The sequence below is a fragment of the Pan troglodytes genome, chromosome 16, assembly GCF_028858775.2.
Source record: "Pan troglodytes isolate AG18354 chromosome 16, NHGRI_mPanTro3-v2.0_pri, whole genome shotgun sequence".
Classification (NCBI taxonomy): domain Eukaryota; kingdom Metazoa; phylum Chordata; class Mammalia; order Primates; family Hominidae; genus Pan; species Pan troglodytes.
This window is the reverse complement of record NC_072414.2, coordinates 78,469,247-78,494,318: the sequence shown is the minus strand read 5'-3', so window position 1 is coordinate 78,494,318 and position 25,072 is coordinate 78,469,247. Positions and strand designations below refer to the sequence as shown.

At 37.1% G+C, this 25,072-nt stretch overlaps 1 protein-coding gene across 1 annotated transcript in view; it reads right to left on the bottom strand.

Moving 5' to 3' along the window:
- AGBL1 (AGBL carboxypeptidase 1) overlaps positions 1 to 25,072 on the bottom strand; it is an 837,843-nt gene that overhangs the window by 218,021 nt on the left and 594,750 nt on the right. Inside the window, exon 22 of the mRNA XM_009429779.4 lies at positions 23,951 to 24,114. Within this exon, the coding sequence (XP_009428054.3) occupies positions 23,951 to 24,114 (164 nt within the window). The remainder of the gene's footprint in view (positions 1 to 23,950; positions 24,115 to 25,072) is intronic.

The following is a 25,072-nucleotide window of genomic DNA, read 5'->3' as shown; positions in this document are numbered from 1 at the left end:
AAAGTGTTTAACCACTCTGAACCTCAGTATCCTTTTCTATAAAAACAAGGAAACTAGTTATTTTAGGGGATATTTCGAAGAACCAACAAACTAACATGTGGAATGTGCTGTTTATTCTTCCTTTTCCCCTCCAGGTCTGTTCATCAGTTTTCTGCATCCCACTCTATGTCCTAGGAGACCAACCCTAAAGACTACTTTAACCAATCTCCCTTGCCTTGGGCTATTAGTTGGGTTCAGACAAATTGTGGCATAATCAGATTAGAAGTTAGTAAGAGAAAGAAGGGGTAGGAAAAAATGGCAGATAGGAGGCAGGACTAAATTGCAGATCCAACTCATATGGGCAGAGCAGCATGTGGAGACTCACATTGTGAACTTTTGCTCCAAGAACTACTGCAAGAATATACTAGGAAAGCTAAGAAAATTCACAGACTCTTTGAAGGAAGTAGATTGTTGTTGCACGACCTGGGAGACAGCCCAAATACTGTGCTGGTATCCATGGCTGAAAGACCTGAAGATGGTTCACATCCCAGGAATCCGCTAGATACAGAAGAGAAATAACAATTACTACAGTTAAGCTCTCAGGAAGCCACATCTCTAGGAAAAGGGGGAGAGTATTACATCAAAGGAACAACCCATGGGCCAAAAGAATATAAACAGCAGTCTTGAGCCCCAGATCTTCCCTCCGACATAGCCCACCCAAACGAAAAGGAACCAGAAAAACAATTCTTGTAATATGACAAAACGAGGTTCTTTAACACTCCCCCAAAAATCATACTAGCTCACCAGCAATGGAGCCAAACCAAGAAGAAATCCCTGAATTGTCAGAAGGTTGATTATCAAGCTAATCAAAGAGGCACAAGAGAAAAGTGAACTCCAACTTAAGAAAATTTAAAAAAAAAAATGATACAAGATGTGAGGGAAGAAATCTTCAGTGAAATAGCATAAATAAAAAGAAATCACAACTTCAGGAAATAAAGAACACACTTAGAGAAATGCAAAATGTACAGGAAAGTCTCAGCAACAGAATTGAACAAGCAAAAGAAAGGAATTCAGAGCTGGATGACAAGGTTTTTGAAATAACCCAATCCAACAAAGACTTTAAAAAGATTTCAAAAATGAACAAACTATCCAAGAAGTTTGGGATTATGTTAAATGACCAAACCTAGGAATAACTGGCATTCCTGAAGAAGAAGAGAAATTTAAAAGTTTGGAAAACATATTTAGGGGAAATAATTGAGGAAAACTTCCCTGGCCTTGCTAGAGAACTAGACATCCAAATACAAGAAGTTGAAAGAACACCCGGGAAATTTATCACAAAAACTTCAATACCGAGGCACATAGTCATCAGGTTATCTAAGGCAAGATGAAGGAAAGAATCTTAAGAGCTGTGAGGCAAAAGCAAAAGGTAACCTATTAAAAAAAAAACTGTCTTATTAACAGCAAATTTCTTAGCAGAAATCCTACAAGCTAAAAAGGATTGGGGCCCTATCTTCAGCCTCCTTAAACAAAACAATTATCAACCAAGAATTTTGTATCCAGTGAAACTTAGCTTCATAAATGAAGGAAATATACAATCTTTTCCAGACAAACAAATGCTGAGAGAAATTTACTGCTACCAAGCCAGCACTACAAGAACTGCTAAAAGGAGCTCCAAATCTCTTAACAAATCCTGGAAACACATCAAAATAGAACCTCTCTAAAGCATGAATCTCACGGGTCCTATAAAACAAAAATACAATTAAAAAAAACAACAACAAGGTATTCAGGCAACAAATAGCCCAATGAACGGAATAGTACCTCACATCTCGATACTAACATTGGATGTAAATGGCCTAAGTGTTTCACTTAAAAGATACAGAATTGCAGAATCAGTAAGAATTCACCGGCCAAGTATCTGCTGCCTTCGAGAGACTCACTTGACCCATAAGGACTCACATAGACTTGAGGTAAAAAGGTGGAAAAAGACATTCCATGCAAATGGGCACCAAAAGCAAGCAGGAGTAGCTATTCTTATATCAGATGAAACAAACTTTAAAGCAACGGCAGTTTAAAAAGACAAAGAGAAACATTATATAATGATAAAAGGCTTTGTCCAACAAGAAAATATCACAATCCTAAATATATATGCATCTAACACTGGAGCTCCCAAATTTATAAAACAGTTACTACTAGACCTAAGAAATGAGATAGACAGCAACACAATAATAGTGGGGAAGTTCAATACTCCACTGACAGCACTAGGCAGGTCAAAACAGAAAGTCAACAAAGAAACAACAGATTTAAACTATACCCTAAAACAAATGAACCTGATAGATGTTTACAGAACATTCTAACCAATAACCACAGAATACGCATTCTACTAATGAGCACATGGAAATTTCTCCAAGATAGGCCACAAAACAAGTCTCAATAAATTTAAGAAAATCTAAATTATATCAAGTACTTTGTCAGACAACAGTGGAATAAAATTGGAAATCAACTCCAAAAGGAACCTTCATAACCATGCAAATACATGAAAATTAAATAACCTGCTCAAGAATGATCACTGGGTCAATAATGAAATCAAGATGGAAATTAAAAAGTTATTTGAACTGAACAATAATAGTGACACAACCCATTAAAACCTCTGGGATACAGCAAAGATGGTGCTAAGAGGAACATTCATAATCTTAAATGCCTACATCAAAAAGTCTAAGAAAGCACAAATAGGCAATCTAAGGTCATGCCTCAAGGAACTAGAGAAACAAGAACAAACCAAACCCAAACCCAGCAGAAGAAAAGAAATAACCAAGACCAGAGCAGAACTAAATGAATTGAAACAAAAAAAATACAATACAAAAATAAATGAAACAAAAAGCTGGTTCTTTGAAAAGATACATAAAATTGATAGACCATTAGCAAGATCAACCAAGAAAAGAAGAGAGAAAATCCAAGTGAACTCAATTAGAAACGAAATGGGAGATATTACAACTGACACCACAGAAATACAAAAGATCATTCAGGGCTACTATGAACACCTTTGTGCACATAAACTAAAAAACCTAGAGGAGATGGATAAATTCTTGGAGATATACAACCCTCCCAGTTTAAATCAGGAAGAATTAGAAACCCTGAACAGACCAATAACAAGCAGCAAGATTGAAATGGTAATACAAAAAATTACCAACAAAAAAAATTCTAGGACCACATGGATTCACAGCTGAATTCTATTGGACATTCAAAGAATAATTGGTACCAATCCTATTGACACTATTCCACAACATAGAGAAAGAGGAAATCCTCCCTAAATCATCATAGAAGCCAGCATCACCCTAATGCCCAAACCGGGAAAAGACATAACAAAAAAAGAAAACTACAGACCAATATCCCTGATGAACACAGATGCAAAAATCCTTAACAAAATACTAGCTAACCGAATCCAACAGCATATTAAAAAGATAATCCACCGTGATTGAGTGGGTTTCATATCAAGGATGCAGGAATGGTTTAATATATGCAAAGCAATAAATGTGATACACCATATAAACAGAATTCAAAACAAAAATCACATGATCATCTCAATAGATGCAGAAAAAGCATTTGGCAAAATCCAGCATCGCTTTATGACTAAAACCTTCAGCGAAATTGGCATACAAGGGACATACCTTAATGTAATAAAAGCCATCTACATAAACCCACAGCCAACATAATACTGAATGGGGAAAAGTTGAACATGTTCCCTCTGAGAACTGGAAAAAGACAAGAATTACCACTCTCACCACTTCTATTCAACACAGAACTGGGAGTCCTAGTCAGAGCAATCAGACAAGAGAAAGAAATAAATGGCATCCAAATCAGTAAAGAAAAAGTCAAACTATTGCTGTTTGCTGATGATGTGATCGTATACCTACAAAACCCTAAAGACTCCATCAAAAAGCTCCTAGAACTAATATACGAGTTCAGCAAAGTTTCAGGATACAAAATTAATGTACACAAATCAGTAGCTCTGCTATACACCAACAAGGACCAAGCTGAGAATCAAATCAATAACTCGACACACTTTACGTTAGCTGCAAAAAAAATTAAATACTTAGGAATATATCTAACCAAGGAGGTGAAAGACTGCTACAAGGAAAACTACAAAACACTGCTGAAAGAAAACATAGAAGACACAAACAAATGGAAACACATCCCATGCTCCTGGAGGGGTAAAATCAATATTGTGAAAATGACCATATTGCCAAAAGCAAGCTACAAATTCAATGCAATTCCCACCAAAATATTCCCATCATTCTTCACAGAACTAGAAAAAACAATCCTAAAATTCATATGGAACCAAAAAAGAGCCTGCATAGCCAAAGCAAGACTAAGCAAAAAGAACACATCTGGAAGCATCACATTACCTGACTTCAAACTATACTATAAGGCCATAGTCACCAAAATAGCATGGTGCTGGCATAAAAATAGGTACATAGACCAATGGAACAGAATAGAGAATCCATATATAAGCCCAAATACTTACAGCAAACTGACCTTCAACAAAGCAAATAAAAACATAAAGTGGGGAAAGGACACCCTAGTCAACAAATGGTGCTGGATAATTGGCAAGCCACAGGTAGGGGAATGAAACTGGATTGTCATCTCTCACCTTATACAAAAATCAACTCAAGATGGATCAAGGACTTAAATCTAAGACCTGAAACTATAAAAGTTCTAGAAGATAACATTGGAAAAGCCCTTCTAGGCATTGGCTTAGGCAAAGGCTTTATGACCAAGAACTCCCCCAAAAAGCAAATGCAACAAAAACAAAGATAAATAGGTGGGACTTAATTAAAAAGCTTCTGCACAGCAAAAGGAACAGAGTAAACAGAGAGCACACAGAATGGGAGAATATCTTCACAATCTATACATCCAACAAAGGACTAATATCCAGAATCTACAAGGAACTCAAAAAATTAGCAAGAAAAAAATTAACAATCCCATCAAAAAAGTGGGCTAAGGATACGAATAGACATTTCTCACAAGAAGATATACAAATTGCCAACAAACATATGAAAAAATGCTTAGCATCACTAATGATCAGGGAACTGCAAATAAAAACTGCCATGTGATACCACTTTACTCCTGCAAGAGTGGCTGTAATTTAAAAAAAATAGATGTTGGTGTGGATGCAGTGAAAAGAGAATACTTTTACACTTCTGATGGGAATATAAACTAGTACAACGACTATGGAAAACAGTGTGGAGGTTCCTTAAAGAACTAAAAGTGGAACTTCCATTTGATCCAGCAATCACACTACTGGGTATCTACCCAGAGAAAAGAAGTCATTATACAAAAAAGATACTTGCACCTGCCTGTCTATAGCAGCACAATTCTCAATTGCAAAAATATGGAATTAGCTCAAAAGCCTGTCAATCAACAAGAGGATGAAGAAATTGTGATATATCTATATGGAATGGAATACTACTCAGCCATAAAAAGGAACAAATTAATGGCATTCACAGCAACCTAGATGGAACTGGAGATTATTATTCTAAGTGAAGTAACTCAGGAATGGGAAACCAAACATTGTATGTTCTCACTCATAAGCGGAAGCTCAGCTATGAAGATGCAAAGGCATAAGAATGATACAATGGTCTTTGGGGAATCAGGAGAAATGGTGTGAGAGGGATGAGGGATAGAAGACTACAAATTGGATTCAGTGTATACTGCTCAGGTGATGGGTGCACCAAAGTCTCACAAATCACCACTGAAGAACTTACTCATATAACCAATACTACCTGTTCCCTCCAAAATCAATGGAAATAAAAAAAAATTTGAAAGAAGAATTTAGTAAGTTAGTAAGAAGTTAGCAAGTGAAAGAGATGTGGTATTTATTCCTCAACCTCCCTCCTTGCGAAGCCATTGTTTGGCAGTGGCTACGTGACCTAAGGCTGCAGTTCCTGGTGGGTAGTCCTTCTACAGCCCCCAGCTTTCATAGGTGAGGGCAATTCTTCGCCAGTTCCACCCTCTTCCTCACTAAGGGTGATACTAACTTCCCACTTCTGCCTTTCCCAAGGTGCTTCACCTTTTCTTTATTGCTTCCCTGATCTTGCTTTGTAAAGAGTTCCTTCATTGAAGTTTCCTCAATTACCCCTTTGCCATGTGCCATCTGCTTGATGCTAGGATGTGGACTGATTCGAGAACAATTCTGGCACTCAAAGGAGGTCAGTTTTTTTGGGTTTTTTGTTTTTTGTTTTTTGTTTTTGAGATAGAGTCTTGCTGTGTCGCCCAGGCTGGAGTGCAGTGGTGCAATGTCAGCTCACTGCAAGCTCCGCCTCCCGGGTTCACACCATTCCAAAGGAGGTCAGTTTTACAACCCTTACCTCATCCAGCAGTGTTGTCGAGCTTAAGAAACCTCATATTAAGAGAGGGACAAGCCTCAAATTGCTCTTTGAAGTCAGAGGGATACTATAATTATGATGATTCAACTTCTTAATAATAAAATTCTTTTTAAGAACCACCTTAAAGGTTAATGATTGGACATGGGATCAGGCCCCTAAAAAAATAAATCCAGTCCAGATTTTATCCACATGCAGTCCCGTGGCCCTTGTGTAGAAAAGATAAGTTGGATCATAGTTAATGTACCATTTATTATGGATTAGCAATAATGCTCCTTAATATTTTTTTGTAATAGCCTCAGGCAGAAGGGAAAAGAAAAGGAGCAAATCGGTTTAATATAGTAAAACTTTATCATTATTGACCTTCCAGAAGGATTTCATGCCTATGATCTTATTTGTTTTCTTAGTTTTTACATCAACAGATTTTATAATGTCTGAAACCCACCTCAATTTGATCCTTGTTCCTGGCATTTTCCCTCTCATGCATCAAACATCTGGGAGCATTTTACAAGGCTTTCCTTTAATCTGCCAAACTACACACACATGTGCCTTTCAGGAGTCCAATTTTCCCCTCCCAGTAATTGGCCAATGCAGAGAAACAAAATATCATTTTATTTTACATAATGGCACTATGTAAAATGATTCACTAATTCAGTACTGAAAAATAATAATCACAAGTTGGAAGATTTAAAAACACATGTGAGAAGATAGCACCCAGGGAAATCGAAGCTCACAGTGCTTACACAAGCTCGCTCTTGCCCCCTGCAGTTTGCTAAGAGACAAAAGAATATTTTATAATTGGCCTTGTGTTTTGCTTGCAAACTTTAGCCAAAATGTTCATTTGCCTTATAAGGAGCTGTCAGTACCTCCAGGAATACACCACACAACAGTATTATTTAGAAACAATTTTGCTTCCATATCACGTAACAAATATGTCTTTGTTCTTCCTTTGTCTCCACTTCTTGTTAATAGAGAAAATTGTCTAGGAAAAAAAAAATGCAACCTACTACTTAATATGAATTAATATCTTTTGTTCCTCTTACAATTTAAAATAAATGTCCACATAAAAGAAAAATACATCAATAGCTAATACATTTCCCTGATTAATAATACAATTATGAACAATAGAATTCATAAATAAATTAGACAAGCTTATCTTGTCACCTGCAGTTTCATCCTACTAATGAGATTGCTGAGAAAACTTCCCTTCAAGAGACTAACAATTCAGCACCCATGCTATTGGACAGTACCCTCTCAGCAAGCATCCACACAAAACCACCCAACCAAACAGAAATTGAGGAATGAAGCATAATTTTCTGTGGTGACTAAGATCCCCATAATTCAGTGCCTTCAGCATCACCTTCCAACACCCTACCACACACTACTCTTCTGTGCCTTAAACAAATAAAAACCTACTCTCCTTTGTCACCCTAATGATTCGAGATAAATTTTCAAACAAATCCCAGTTCCTTGCCACTTTTCAAACCTACCTCTGCAGTGGATTACCCATGTTAATAAGGAATTTAGGGAAGAATTCAGCGTTTTTGCCTGTTTAAAAAGGTGAATGGACTAAATCTCACCCCAAATGAATTAAATGAAAACGAATGGATTTCTTTATTAAGATGACATGTTTTCATTTGTATTTCAGAGTTGGTACAAACTCCTTATGCTGTCAATTCCAAGTATAAATTCATACTTTTAAGTCTTTCCTACAAAGCCTTTCCAAACACTGTATGGTCCTCAAGTCAGTAAGAGTTCATTCTATCTTGGGGCATCTGTGATCATCAGACAGGTCTTTGTAGTATCAGAGATTAATAAATCTTAGTTCCTTGCTATAAGCAAGACTGTTTAATTTCATTACAGAGCTATTTGAAGACAGCTAACAAAAGAACACTACCTATTTCTTACAACATTCCTTGTATGTATCACTCTTTACTTACCATTATGCAGTCAATCCACTGAACCCATTTCCATTTCTGTGGCTCAGAAATGAACCATAACATTCTAGGTTTTGTGTTGACCACAGCAAAACAGAAACCATTCCCTATCTAATTCTAGACATTATGTTTCTACCAAAGTTACTAGTTGCAATAAGAGCTTTTGCAGGTTTAGCACACAGAGCCTTAAGCTCACTGCCAATTACAATTCCCATATACAGAACCGTGTACTCCACCAAGGTGGCATGCTCTTGGCTAGGAACACTTTGAGCAGAATTTATCCTTATCCACTTTTATCTTTTTAGTATCATCCATCATTTCAATCTGTAAAGATTTTTTTAAAATATCAATTATATTATCCTAATGTGTTGTAGTATCACATTATACAGGAAGGGACAATCGTTTCTATAGTTACAGCTAATTTTTTTTTAATACATAAAAGTTCTCTAATAGGACAGAATTTGAGGTAATGCCGTGGGTGTAAATCCCCATCAAGGTTAATTAATATCCATTAATCAGCATATTTTGAATATATTCCATCAATGAACAACTATTGCATGGAATTATACTGTTATTTAGCCCATAAGTCTTCATATCTTCCCATAAATACAGGATGAGAGGCTTGACAAAGATTTGCTCATTTATTATATTTATTGATTACTTCCTATGCATCAGGCATTATTCTAGGTGCTAGGGATTCAGCTTTAAACAAGACAGATAAAATTCCTTCTCCCATGGATTATACATTCTAGCTGGAGGAGACAGATAATACTAAATTAGAGGCCTTACAGTAGGAGTGGCTAGAAATGCTACTTTAGGCAATGTGGTCATGAAAAGTCTTGCTGAGATGGTGAAATTTAAGCTGAGATTATGACATTTAAGCTGAGACTTGAATGTCAAAGAGGAGCCAGCTATGCAACCATCCGTAGAAAATGCATGCCAGGCAGAGGAACAACTAGTGACAAATTTTAAGTTAGAACTGATGCGTCTCAGGCTGTTAGAGAAATAGAATATCTGGTCGACATCCAGGTAAACAAATTCTGCTTTCTTTGATCCAGTGACCATTTACCATGTAAAAGTAAAATGAAATTGGATTAGAACACGAGTAATTCGCAAAAGTATTATGCTGAGTGTAAAAAACTAAATGGAAAATGAGTACGTACCATATGATTCCATTGACATAAAATTCTAAAAATGCAGGCTAATATTTAGGGACAGAAAGCAAGTCAGTTGTTGTCTGGGGATACTGGAGTAGAGTGACGAATGAATTACAAAGGAACTTGATATTTGGTGTGATGATGGGAATAACTGTGATTGTGGTGATAGTTTTATGCATATATATAGATATGCCAAAATCATCCAATTAGTATTTCAAATATGTGCAGTTTATTATATATCAATTGTGCCCGCCTCGTTAAAGCTATAATAAAATCAGGTTTGTTTGAACATTTCACTTCATAGGGAAATATTTGGTAGTTTGAGTAATGTTTGATTCATTTTCTAAGTACCTAATAAACCTCCCTTGATAATCCATCCCATGCCCTCCTGACATCTGCATCACACTCACTTGCGTATATTCGGGAGACTATACCACTTTCTCAGTTTTGGACAGTAAAACAATATTTGCTCAACTTCAGTTTGCAAACAAGCCTCCTCAAATACCTTGGAAAAGAGTTAGATAACTTAATTTGCATATGATTTCAGAATTGCATTTTAATTCAGACAGTTTGAAAACCCTGAATTCATTCAGAGTTCCCTCTCTCACCTTGACCTCTGTTCCTTCTTGCCCAGTTTCTTCTAGTCTCCTCCTTCCCTTCTTTCTCCTCCCTTGTCCTCCCCACCCTTCTCCTCCTCCTCTTTCTCAGTCTAAATATCATTCTTTATGTTGTGAAGAACGCAGCATCCAAGGGTCAGAGAGGACCTCCCTCCTCAAGCATCAATCCCCTGCAGCACCAAGCAATGTGCCTTCCCCTTTAGCTGCATTCATACATGAAACAACGACATGCGCTTGTTGTTTCTCCTGGCATTAGTTTTATAAATTCCAACTTTTTAAGGAAGTTTCATACTCCTGGCCCTGTTCTCATTTCTGCTGCTAACAAAAGTTAGGGTCTTGGGGAAGACAAAATCTCTGTGTTGCTGATGGAATTAGTAACAACTATTTTATTGGATATAGGGTAACTGTGCCTGGGACATGATTTACAAATGCTGAGAGGTGATTGTACTGACCTGGCTGCCAGTGTGTATGGGTCTCTCACACTCTCAATATTTCAGTGTATATCTGAGGACACTCATCGAGGGGCTATAAATAGAAACACCTGAACATAGTGAAGAATTATATAAATTAAAATTACTGTAATCATTATGTACACTTTGGAAACTCAACAAAAACATGCAGATTTAAGAATTCCCATCAATCTACTCCATAGCAACTTGTGGAACTAACTTAGCCTATGCTTTATTCTTATGGCACTCATACTTCTGCTTTGAAGCTATAGATTTGTCTATTCACAGGCCATGATTTTTGAAATCACTTATGACTATATTAAAATATTACATAGTATTCAGCCATATAATCATCCTATCCTTTCACTCTGGTTCTCCAAGGTTTCAGGTTAGATTCTGTCAATCTATTTGTTGGATTTGGAAGCAGAAGAGAAGAGGCCATTGTTCTTGGGTAGGGGGCATTTGTGGCAGATGGATGGGCAGGCAGCAGACATGAGGGTCTAATTAGCTTTCAGGCAAGCCTCAGCCAGACACCTTCTTCATGGTTGTTGGCTACAGAAGCAGGTGAGGGCAGTTACTTCAGAAGTTCTCCAGCCGACTTTACAGACAGAGGTGCCTGACAAGAGTGTCCTAGAAGTTCTTGAGGCTGACAGCAGCTTCTAGGTGTGCTCTTGAAAATGGCCAACTTTTCTATTGAAGGTAAATTGGCCACGGAGTTCTTGCCTTTGTTTCCATATATAGCCTTTCAATGCCTTAATAAACCTCTAATTCCCTTTTTTTTGCCATTGATATCTGGAATTCATAGAGCAGTTTGTTTTCCTGACAGAACCCTGACCGGTGCAAGGATAAGTTAGAAATAAGAGATGAATGATTTTACAAAACCACATCCACTGTTCAAATGGGAGTAGTGGTTAAACATTCTGGTCTTAGAGTCTAACTGCCAGAGTTCAAATCCCAGCTTCATCACTTACTAGCTGTGTGGGCTTAGGCAAGTTATTTAAACTAGCTGTGTGGGCTTAGGCAAGTTATTTAAGTTCTCTGTGCCTCAGTTTCATCTCTGTCAAATGGGATATGTATAATTATATTATGTATCTCATGACTATTTGTTGTGAGAGATGATAAAAATTCATATGAATAAAAACTTAAAGGCCAGGCATGGTGGCTCATGCCTGTAATCCTAGCATTTTGGGGGGCCAAGGCAGGCAGATCACAAGGTCAGGAGTTCAAGACCAGCCTGGCCAACATGGTGAAACCTTGTCTCTACTAAAGATACAAAAAATTAGCTGGGCGTGGTAGCACACACCTGTAATCCCAGCTACTCGGGAGGCTGAGGCAGGAGAATCACTTGAACCCGGGAGGCAGAGGTTGCAGTGAGCCGAGATCATGCCATTGCACTCCAGTGACAGGGCAAGACTTCATCTCAAAAAAAAAAAAACTTAGAATATGCTAAGCAGTCAATAAACATCAGTTACTACTATCAGCAGTGCCATTAACTCCTATTTTTCTGATGGGGATACCAAATTCCCTGGTGTCTATTCCTTCACACACTAACATGTGAGTGGTTAAAAACTAGCTAAGACTGGAATGCAAATCACTTCTAGGTCCTCAGCACTTCATTGATAGGAGATGGAGTCAATTCAAACTCTCCAGGCCTTCTTTAGAAAAACTAGATCAATCCTTTAAAAAGCAAACATTCAATAGCCAATATCATGTAGACCTAAAAAATCATTGCATGTCCTTTGCTGAGAGTGGGGAGGAGAAGTTTCTTTCCCTTTTTCTAGGTTGTCCACGAGTAATTAAATACATGAAGATCAAGAACAACAACAAAGGCAGGCTATCTAGTTTTGCTTCATGACCTTGAACATCTAGTGGGTGAAAAGTTTAGAATGTTGGGACTTATTTTCACGTATGTTTCCCTATAGTGGAGGATGTTACGATCTTTGTACTGAAATTATAGGAAGTCAGCTCTTTGGTAAAGAACAGTGATTTATATAGATCACATTTTATGGACTAATTTTTCCACTTCATCCTGGAAACTGTTTTATGAATATATTTTCAGAATCATTTGCAATATGTTTCAGAAATAAAAGAGAAAAAACTTTGATTCAGTGACCAGCATTTGAATCACTGATCAGTCATATAATACTGATTTGGCTTTTATCAAACATTTAGCATCATAAACCTCCTTTTATTTATCTATAAAATAGTATTAATCATAATAGTAATAATAATAATGACTTTCTAAACTTGCTTTAAGATAATGCCTATCAAATCTTTATCACACTTCCAGGCACATGGTATTCTATATCATTATCATCTCTTCCTTCTACTTATTTTATTACTCACTGGCAAAGCATAGGGAGCTAGTCAGCTTTTCCGATTCAAAGCCACATAATAAAATGATGAATGCTAAGTCATCATAAACTTATTGACTCTAATTTAGTTTCCATTCCTATTGTACTGAAACAATATTGGCTTATGCTAAGTTATCTTCATTTTCCAATAGGCTCATCTCTCACCACAAATAGAATCAGTAAGTCTATGATGAGCTATCACATGACCGAAGATATTTTTCTGGCTTACTAGAACATACTTGAGGTCTCAATTGGACAAATCTGTCTAAAGAAACTGAAAGTACCAAGCAGAGGTAATCACTTTTTTCTCCTGAGATGTCCATGTCCAGAAACAGAAAATATTACCTATTGACATTCCTGGTAAGAACATTTAAGCCCCTTGTAAAGCGTCCTCTTGTATCGGATTCTACTTTGGATGCTAGATGTTGGTTTGGTATTTTCCACACATCTTGATATCTACTTCTAAACATATCTCTTTGTTTCCATCTTTTTCTCATTGCTTGTTTACAACTCCTTTCTGTTACCCATGCACTAGTAAGGCTTCTGTTTCTTTATCATCTATCCAGTCAACATAAAAATAAAATTTAATTTTTATTCAGTCAAATACAAGCTGTTTGCCACTTAGCATAATCCAACTGCTTTGCCTTTTGTAGCTTGAATTCAGGGTTGCAACTCTACTGCTGATGTTAGAATGTGAGGGTATCAGTAGCTGTACCTTTGAGAGTAAATGTAGGATATTAGATCTGAAAGGAGATTCCCTAATGTTAAAGCCAAAAAAATCTGAGAGTAAACAAGTTAAGACAACGCCATAGATTCACAGAGCTTGTCATCCCAGAAATACTTTGAATCAGAATTGAACTTCCTTGAATTTAAGCCTCATGTCTGTGATCTAAACTATGCTACGGGTCAGGTGTGGTGGCTCACATCTGTAATCCCAGCACTTTGGGAGGCCAAGGCAAGAGGACTGCTTGAGCCCAGGAGTTTGAGACCAGCCTGGGCAACATAGTGAGATCCTGTCTCAAAAACAAAAAGAAATAGAAGAGAAAAAAGGAAAAAAAAAAAGAGAGAACTATGCTAGGTACTAACTAAAGTGAGGACTTCATGGAAATTTACAGGACAGCAAAAGCCATGATAGACTATTTCATCTTGGGTACAGTAGAATGTAGCTAGGGTTCTTTACTTCCTTCCTTCCTGAGAGGGGGCAACTTGGCAATTGGCAAAGATAAAGAAATCAGGTAAAAATGTGGAAATGTTCACAGAAACTTTAAAAGGCACCATCTTTCTTCTAAATCAGTAATCTAAGCTCAGGATCTTTCAAACCAAAAAATGTAAACATTCTATGATGCTTTTTATCCCCATAAGGATCTGTTAGTTCAAATGCCTTGATTTCTTCTCCTGTTCATTAGCCTCCCTCCCTCTTTCCTTCCCTCCCTCCCTTCTCTCCTTTGCCTTCACTATTGTATTTACACTTTTGTTTTCCTCTAGCACATCTGGTAGATTAGCTCTCACCAGTAAAATGGCTTTGACCTAAAGGACTAGCTCTTCGGTAAGAGCCATAGGCGTCACAGGGTACTTAATAAAAAGAAATAAGAATTAGATAGAAAGAAGAGAAAGCGGTAATGATGTAAAATTAATGAAAAGTTATTGAGTTAACTTAGACCACCCATGCCAGGCTATTTGAAGCCTTCTTAAATGAAAACAACTGCTCCTGTTTGGGAAAACTTCAAAAGTTTTATTTGCCTTCCATTTTTAGAATTAACAACCAAAGACAAGGGCTGGGAAGGGCTGCAGTTGCTATACAGAGTAGTAAGAGTGAGTTTCTTGATTGAAATCCTTTTCCAGGGGCTGGTAGCCTATTCTATTTTCAGGTATTTATAGTTTCATAGGCAAGAGACCTGCCGTTCATTTGGTTGAGCCTGAGGCAGAGGTGAATGAGATCCCCCATGTTGACTGGCAATGTGTAAATCACCTAACTACACCTAGCAAGTCACTTAGATTCCCTGGACTCCCATAGAGTCACTTGTAAAATAGGAATTCTTTTAGGTTAACTTTCATGGTTGTTATTAGGTGGTAACATTTTGGAAGCAGCAAATGCAGTATGAAGAAAATGTACTTTCACTCCTTGGCATCTGCAATCTTTTTCTCTTTTCAATTCACCATGGGTTACAACGCATTCAACCTATAATGGTATACATTAATCTTCCCTGAATAGTATTAAAACAATCAAGGGATATTTATGGTCCAAAATGAACCCAAGTCATTCGAGTTTTAAAACTTACCCAGAAACACACACAGATATACATGCACCCAACACATACGTTAAGGAACTATAAAGAGAAATTAATAAAACTAAATTAAATTTAGATTATACATTTAATGCCCCCCCCCACCTGTCAGTTTTTTGTGTTGCTGAACTCGTAATCAGCATGTGTACACCATTAATTACTCTGCTTTGCTTTTCATCTATTATTCAAAAGGCTAAATATAACAAAGGATAAGAACTTGAGCCATGGAGTTAGGCAAAAGTAGATTCAAATGCCAGTGCAGTCTCTTAAATATAGTCATGACATTTGGCAAACTTATTAGCCTCTATAAAACTTAATTTCCTTGTTGGTAAAAGGGAATGTTAATGAAAGCATCTACTACATGGGATTATTTATAGGATTAAGAGAGATAATATTTATAAAATGCTTAGCACAGCATCTAGTTCATGGTAAGGCCCTAATAAATGTTTGCTTTATTATTATCTTATATATAAATTGACATACTTATTATTTTCATGGTAGTATAGTAATTCAGAAAATTAATCAATAATGTTCTTTTTTTTACTGCTAAGAATCTGAGTTGTTTAAAATTTTGTGGAGAAATAAGTACTATTTATATAAATATGTGCGTATTAAATATTCTGTTCTGTTTATTGTCTTGAGTAATATTCTGTAAGCTGTAAACAGAGGATCAAATGAGAGATTTTTATGGGCCTTTTTACAAACTGCCAAATTGCTCTCCAGAGAAAAGTAAACCAATTTACCAATAGCTTCATGATATTATTAAACCTCTTTCTTCACAGAAACGTGAACACTGGGTTTTCACTATTTTAATTTATCTATTATAGAAGAATCAGCATAAAATCATACCAAAAATATTTGATTTTGCTTTTAACAGCTAATGAAACAAGGTTTTTGTTTGTTTGTTTGTTTTTTGCTATTGTTTTCCCAGCCTAAAATTAGCACTTCTTCTGGCCAATCAGTTCATTTCCCGTGACCAGTTAGGGAGCCATTTAATGTTTTAAAGCAGGACATGGTACTCATAATCTACAATGATTCCCAGGTGGAGTTCCATTCTAACATTTCCCAACATGTAGCATTTATTTGCCTGCAACTATAGAAAGAAGCTAGGAATATTCTCAGATATTTCATACTATGGGCTAATTTTAAAAATCTGAATAGAATTAAGACAACAGCAGATAATTAAAGAGAGCTATTACCAGAATAGTCACGTAGCATTAATTTGGAATTGATGGAAACAGAAAGTTAACTTGAAACTGAAGATTCTACTAAGACTCCATCCTTCACTTTACTGTAATGGGATCTTTATGGAAACCATTGTCTCCAATCCCAATTTTCCCATTTTGGCCCATAGACATTAGTAGGGCACTTTCCATCTTCATTCACTTCTCCATGCCCGCTCTCCTTAACCTCTCCAACACAATCACCCAACTTCGTACTCTCAGGTAAAAGCCAAAATACCATGAATTCTTGAAGAGAAAGCACCACCTAAATCACGTTACTTCCTATTAAAACAAGAGGACCTCTCAACATCCAGCTAGACCATAAAAGGGCTTAAAGAACATATAAACTCTTGATTATTGACTAATTGTAAGTCATGATAGAGCTCTCATGATTCAAAATGAATAGACCAAAAAAAAAAAATGAGGAAAAGAAGTTGGAAGAGCAGAAACAGGTAAGAAGCACAACCTAGAGGTGGTGAAACATCCTGCAAAAGTACAAGGAGGCCAATGCCTTTCCAGAAGCTTGGCAGTGGTGCACTTCAGGGGAATGACTAGCCACAGGACACAGGAGCCTGTATAAAGGTATCTGGAAAGTTGTTTTTCAAAAAGGAATGTATGGGACGATAAATGAAAAGATAACTGATCCAAATGGAAAGTGAGCTGGCAATAGTACAAACATGAATAAAAGGAAACTCATGAAAGATGAGGAATAGGTGCAATGAAACCTAAATGTAAAGTCACCAAAATTAAAATATGTTATCAGCAAAGAGCAGAGAATGCATGCTGCAGAAAATTGAATGTGTGAGGGCAAACTTGAGACATACTTCCAGAATTTGATGAATTGGGGCAAGGAGGTAAAAAGGATTAAAGAAGAAGAGATAACAGATACAGAGGTGAGAAAACAGATAACAAACACTTCAGAGGAAGATAAATGAAGACGTGGGGTGGCATCACTGATCCTTTATAATTGAGACATGTTTCAAGAGAATAGAACGTTCATATTCAAAATCAACTAAAGGAACTAAACCACACACACAAGAGGAAAGAAGGGAGGAAAGAAAGAAATATTTTTGATGTAGTAGAAAAATAATTTTTGTTTTAGGGAACAAACAGAAACTACTACAACTATGAAGGTAGAAAAGACAGGGTGCGGCCAGGTGCAGTGACTCACGCCTGTAATCCCAGCACTTTGGGAGGCTGAGGTGGGTGGATCACTTGAGGTCAGGAGTTCAAAACTAGCCTGGCCAACATGGTGAAAACCTGTCTCTACTAAAAATATAAAAATTAGCCACGCATGATGGTGGGCACCTGTAATCCCAGCTACTCAAGAGACTAAGGCAGAATAATCCCTTGTACCCAGGAGGCAGAGGTTGTAGTGAGCCAAGATTGCCCCACTGCACTCCAGCCTAGGTGACAGAGAGACCCCCATCTCAAAAAAAAAAAAAAAAAAAAAAAAGAAAGAAAAAAGAAAAAGAAAAAAGAAGGTGCATACAAAGAAAGAAAAACTAGGCTGGATACCATAAGATTACATACCAGAGTAAATTTGGCCACGTCTACATTGTTTTAATGTGTTACCCATAAAATCTCTAGGCAGGGAAAGTAGAATTCCTAGGTAAAGGGAAGAGAAGGATATTCACATATGTATTAATATGCAAAAAACTCCACTGATTTACATTTTAAAAAAGAAAAGCTATTTTTAAGGTGCTCTCTGAAAAAATGTAAGATGAATCAACATTGAGAAAAAAGAATGAGGACATGATTGCCTAGAATGGGTAGAGATGAGCAATGCAAGTCATTAAACACAAAGTTGAATTTTAAAATGATCTGAATATGATTATAAGACAATTTAAATGCCATAGATAATTCTTATTTGGGAAAATTAACATTGGAAAAATAATATTTTTTTTCAAATAAATAGAACACAGATGATTTTACAGGCAGTATGTACATGTTCAAGGTGCAGATGTATCCTAGGAAATTTAAAGCGTTCCAGGTCATAGAACAATAGAAACCAAGCACAGACTTCACTCACTCACAAATATAGGCACAAAACTCCTCAATTCACAGTAGGTAATATCAATCTCTACATTAAAATAATATTTCAGATCACAGCCAGATACATTTTCCTTAGAAATGTAAAGATAGCTAAATATTAGAAAATCTATAAGATTTTATTAATTCAAGTAAATAGTTATTTTTCTAGATACTAAAGAATCTTTTGATAAAATTAATCATCTAATCTGGACTTTGTTAAATTAATAAGCTAAGAAAAAATAGTAATAATGAAGAAGATATCAAATATTAATATCAAACCAAGAGCCATTTCACTTAATTCTTAAATGCTTAGAGTCATTCTCATTTTGAAGTTAGGTTTATGGTGAGGATGCTCACAGACTCCTCAGCCTTAAACATTAGTCTCAAAACTCTAGCCAAGATCATAAGATAAGAAAAAGAAGTAAGCAAAGTTGATGGTCAAAAATTATAAATGATACTGTTTTCTATCCAGAAAAACAGAAAAATCCCTGGAAATACTTTTAGATATAACTAGAGAGAGTTTGCTGAAGTTACAAATAAATATATAAATAACCCAGAAATTTCCTATATAACTAAAACAAGCACTTAGAAGCAATGTAGTGAAAAATACGCTTTTTTTAGATGAACAAAACTTTTTTAAATATTGAGATTAAAAGTTTATGATGATATATTCAGGAACTACATAAAAAGGATACGAAAAGAATCCCTACAATACTTTACTGATGAACATCAAAGCAGATCTGAATCAGTAAATAAAAATATCAGATTTTATAAAAGTAACATAGACGAGCACTCAATAGACCAAAAATATCTGTAATTTAATATTACCTGAGTTAAAATCCCAGTGGGTTAGGTTTTGGCAGCTAACAACTCATTATAGAGTGCATCAGTGAAAATAAAGAAGGCAATGCAGCAAAACACATTTTTAAACAAATACTAATGAGGCGGTGTTTGCAACATCATACATTTAGATTACAAAGCTACAGTATTAAAAGCTACGTGCTCTTGGCAGGCAGACTAATGGAACAGAATACAAATCCAAAAAATATACCCAGGTACATGCATGTGTATATACTATATAATAAACTGGCACTACTAATCCGTGATAAAAGGTTGATTACTTAAAAATACAAAATGATTCAATAGTAAAAATGGAAAATAAATTATAATATGTAAATATACTCACTATAAAACTACCTGCCTACCTCGTTCAATAACAGATAGATAAACAGTGGGTGTGAATTTATCTGTTATTAAACTGAGGTAGACAGGTTTATCCAAGGTAAGAGAAGCAAAGAAAAGAATTGATAAACATAATTACTTGAAAGCAAAAATATTCAATGTCAATAAACCATATAGAAAATGTGAAAGGTAAATGACAATTTGGGGAAAATATTTGCAGCATACAAGACAAACAGAAGTTGAGTACCTTTAACATAGAAATTAAAATTAAATGTAAATATAACTTTTTTTAAAAAAAGGATGGTTAACAGAACAATGCACAAAGACGTGATTAGGAAATTTATAAAAAATACTCCTCATGATATAGAAGGATTTTTATCTGCATCAGAAAACATCAAATTCTAAATTAAAACAGCAACCCATTTTCTCCTAGAAATGGCAAAAGTTTTAATATAGGAACAAGTGTTTATAAAGCTGCAAAAAAGGAGAACTATAGCACATTGTTTTTTTGAGAGTACTGTATGTCTATTTATCCACAGGTAAAAAATATAACCTAGGAATAAGTTCAAATAATTTATTGCCAGCATGGTGAATATAGTTAATGACAATATATTACATTCTTGAGAAATGATAGAAGAGTGGATGTTAAATGTTCCCACCACAAAAATAACTTTGTGGGGTGATACATAGGTTAATTACTAGACTTAGCCATTCCACAATGTATACGTGTTGCAAGGCATCATACAGTACACAATAAACACATACAATTTTATCTGTCAATTTAAAATAATAAATTAAGTTAAAAACAGAAAAATAATTTAGGATATTTCGCCATAATGTTGACAGTAGTTATCTGGATGCTGAGACAGGGATGGGGCGCTTTTGTCTGCCTTCCTAATTTCATTTTCTCATTCAAAAGAACAAAATTATACTTTTACAAATGAAAATCAAGCAACTTTTTAATTATTAAACATTTTTTTTTTCTAAGATCTATGTAGAATTTTTATTCTTTTAGCGTTGTCCGTCAAACAAACCCAGTTTATGTAGATACTAAGGTGAGCCCAGGCTAAAGCAACAGGATTATAATTTCGGAGAACACGGGAGGTGTTGAGCCATTGCTGAGGCGCAGCTCTGAAGCTCTGAGCTTTAGCTTTCTCTTGTTATTAAGTGAGGGACAAATGGAGGTGGGGGGCTCGGCTGAGAAGAGCAAGAGGCAGTGGAGGGATACAAATCGAGACGAACAGTGGCTGACTCGGCAAAACTTAAATGACTTCGCAAAAGACCTGTCACAATGGATAAACGGCTCCTCCTGAAGAAGCAGCTTAGCATTCCTGCAGTGCACACACAATTATTTCCAGGGATAAGATTGAGAGGAAGGGGAAAGGAAGAGGAGAGGAAAGATCAAAAGATGCTTTCGTGAGTATGCAGACATTTCTGAAATGAGCAACTGGGAAGAAGAGGACTGCAAAAGGAAACCAACAACAAAGCATGCATGTACTTCATTTTCAGCGTCAGCCACCAGGCAAACATCCGCTATCTCTGCTCTTCCTCTGCTCTTGAAAAATGTTGAGTTGCTCTGTGGATATTGAGTACACTCTAATTGTTTTTATGGTAAATGAAGCATGAAACCTATTGTCAGAAAACATGATGTCCACAGTGTGCAGCCACACTTTGTCTTCCTGGCTGATCACTCCCAAGGAGTTAATGCTGTCTGTGGGCCTAGGAGAGGATGCAGTACCGCATCCTTGCATTTTTTTGTTGTTGTTGTTTGTTTGAGACAGAGTCTCCCTCTGTCGCCCAGGCTTGAGTGCAGTGGCACGATCTTGGCTCACCGCAACCTCCGCCTCCCAGGTTCAAGACGGGGTTTTACCATGTTGGTCAGGCTGGTCTTGAACTCCTGACCTCGTGATCCACCCGCCTCAGCCTCCCAAAGTGCTGAGATTACAGGCATGAGCCACCGCACCCAGCCATTCTTGTAGTTCTTTAGGGCAGACCTTTGGAGAAGAGCCCCCTCACCCACCTTGTTATTCACAATTCCTTCCGTGCAACAACAATACAAATCTTGTAGGATGCTGGAAACCCTGTTATATCAAAGGAAGAGGCAGGAGGAGAGGAGGGTGGTAGAGGTCTCCTCTTTAAAACATACAAAGATTTGTGTTGACAAACATTGGTTACACTCTTTGTATTACAATAAGAATCCTGATACTAACAAAAGTTCTAGGATTCACTCTGCTGAGTATTACATCTCAGGATTTAACTTTATTCTTCAGAAACTAATCAAATGGTTCTCAAAAAGCCTGTTGATGGTTTCAAACCAGTAGATTTTATAAATTTTCTCTCTGTCATCTTTTTGTGACCATAAGCTTATTGGCTGGAACATTTTTGGGGTCAAGAAATGCTCACGGTGATCTCCCTCTCAACCATGCAGTTTTCAGGTCCTTTGGGCAAGAATCGCAATCCGTGTGGTCAACTGCATCGTAACGAATAGGAAAATATATTACCATACAAATGTCTGGGTGAAATAGGTAGTTTCCCTCCTGCTGATCTCCACCAAACTCCATGCCTGCCAAACTTAATTCAAATATATTCAAAGTAGACATATTAATCACATCCTGTGTTCAGGTATCTTTCCTTGACTGGGAGCTGCACCAGCCTAGGAAAGGTCAGAGGTCATGCGAGGACCTCTAGCTTCAATCCCCTTGGTCAGGATGCAATTGAAAAATGAATAATTGTGTGAAATGGTGTGGAAGGGTGGAGGCAAATAATACTATCTCCTTATAATAACCTATATAGCAGCCATTGTATTTGAAGCCTGACATCAAATTCTTTAAACTTGAATTAGAAAAGGCATTTCTTTGATAGATTTCTTTTTGTTCCAGTTTGCAGGCAACTAATCCTCACTGAATTGGATCAAACAGACGGGCACAATCAATTTGACGAAAGCAAGCAATGCCAGTTCTGCTCAATCTTCCCTCAATGAGCAGCAGAGGAGAGAGGGGGAAAAAGAGAAAGAAGGAAAGAAAATCCAGGCATGCCTACACCCAAGATAGCTTAGTAAAGGAAAAGATGAAAAGACAAGTTGAAATATATATGCTGGCAGGTGGAAGCGCTTGCTGTCAGAGGCAGAGTCTGAAAACACCACAAAGATACCAAACACACGAAGCCTTCAGACACTGAGGGGTGTTGAAGGGACCAGGGGCAGGCAGAAGTGGTTGTGATGTCAAAATAAATCAGCAGCGGCAGCTCTATGGAAAGAGCCCTGCACTTACTTAAGTTTCTGTAGTCTATGATCTATAGCCCAGTGTGGTGAGCAAGTTAATTACTGCATTTAGGTAATCAAGTCTCAGAAAAACCACGGCCTTCCAAAGCAGTATTAAGGCATACTGCTAGATCTTTCTAGGTTTCACTGGCCATTCAGTATGTCACACTGCAACAGCCACCTAACAGGAACAGGAGGAAAATTCAAGAAAATTAGCTAAAAATAAGATGGCCCCAGGATGAATGGCTTTCTCTCTGCCTTTGGACGTGAAGTGCACAACCAGATGCCTCCTCATTTACCAGGAGACACTTCCCCAACAACTCAATTTCTCCATCCATTCTGACACTCAAAGTGTGGGCAATGACTTAGCCGCTTTTGGCTTCTTGGACTCCCCTCCATCCTCTCTCCTCTCACGTGTCCATTATTTCTTCCCCTCTTGCCCACTGAATTTGTTTTGGTCAAGTCTGAAATATTTCTCAACAGGAAAGAACATCAAAACAGCTCATTTGGATAACGGTTCTCCCTCACTTGGCTCATTAATAATCTCCATGATTCTCAGAAATCCAGCCTTTCCCTGCTATGGCTGGGAGTCCGGTTCTCTGAGCCAATGTATTAATCATCTTCAGGTGGTTCCCTTCGTCTTCCAAGAAGGAACAATGGTGTTTGAGAATGGGAAGAGTAAAAACATTTCTTGTCTCCAGGTGCCTAGATATTGTCAATGAGATTGCCATTGTTTTTTGTTGAGTAATGGCTCAAAAATGTTATCTGTATACATATAAACACATAACGGGTAAATATAAGTGTATGTAGATATCCCGTGTGTGTGTCACCAAGCCACATCTTCTTTATCATAAATGTGTTACCTAGAAATATGTATAAATACATATAGTTTTATATTTGCATATATGTGTACAAACAGGCGCATCCTCCTTGTCATCAGTAGGAAACGAGATAGCGTACCTACCTTTACTTGGGAATTCTTCCATATTTTCTCTGTGTGAAGACCCCTAGGTCCACTCGACTTTCATTACTGAGATATTCAGCAATGTAACCACCAAGGTCCAAATTTCTCTGAGCCCTTGGGAGCATCTTACCGTTGGAGGTGCTGGTCCAGAGCCTCCTCCTCAGCACTCAGCAGAGTTGCAGCTCGAGCCAGGAGCTGATGGCTGCAGCTGGCAGATTTGAGCTCCAGGATGAGGAGGCCCAAACAGAACATGGCTCCCATCTCCTCCAGTTCTCTGGTACCAAACTGTAGACCCTGCCAGTTAAACAAAGCATTAACCGTGGCAACGTATAATGGGAGCTGAGTGGTGACACTTTGAAATTAGGAAGAAGGACTTCTACACACAGGCATTTTTCAGATAGTGAGAATTAATTGTATTTGTCAGTCACTGTCCATTACATTCTGTTGTGTGCATTGTGGAGTGGTGGTTCTCAGTCTGTGTGATGTCGACATCCAGGGCTCCCCAGAAGTACCCCCATGACAATAATGAGCTGGTAGGGGTTATAAAGGGAAAGGGGGATATATGGAGATCCAGGAGTCTGTACCCTTCCCACACCATGGTCAAAGCAGCAACGCTTTTATCTGTATTTTTAAAAAGGGCTTTTTTTCACTTCTGAAACAAAAGTTCATAAAGAATCTTACTAAGAGATAACTTTTCCTTCCTCTGAATTTATCGGCCAATGGAGAAAAGTAGGGGAAATATTTCATATATAAATACTGAACACTGAAACTTTAAAAAACCAGTATTCATTTAGAACCCCCTATTCAGCTGTACTCATATATGCATGAAAGCAAAATTATGACATGTACTCTATAGTATAATTCATGAAAAAACAGATAATAATAACAATTGACCAAACTTAATTGATCACTTACTGCATGCCAAATACCCTTCTAAGCTCTTTGATTTGCATTAACTCAGCGGATCCTTACCAAAGCCCTGTGAGGTAGAGATTGTTCTTTTCTCCATTCCACAGATAAGGAGATGCAGACTTATGAATACAAGTAACTTATCCAAGGCCTAGCATCTAGTAAGTACCAGAGGCTAATAAGTAAATTCAGTCTTGACTACTCAACATAAAAAGCTGTATAGCGACTAGAAGAGACTCCATTGTGGTGAGCTAGAAAGTGCGTGGTTTTTGAAGTTAGATCAGAATTAAGTGTGAATCTGGTTTCACTAGTTTCTAAGTGTGTGGTCTTGGGCTCAGCGAAC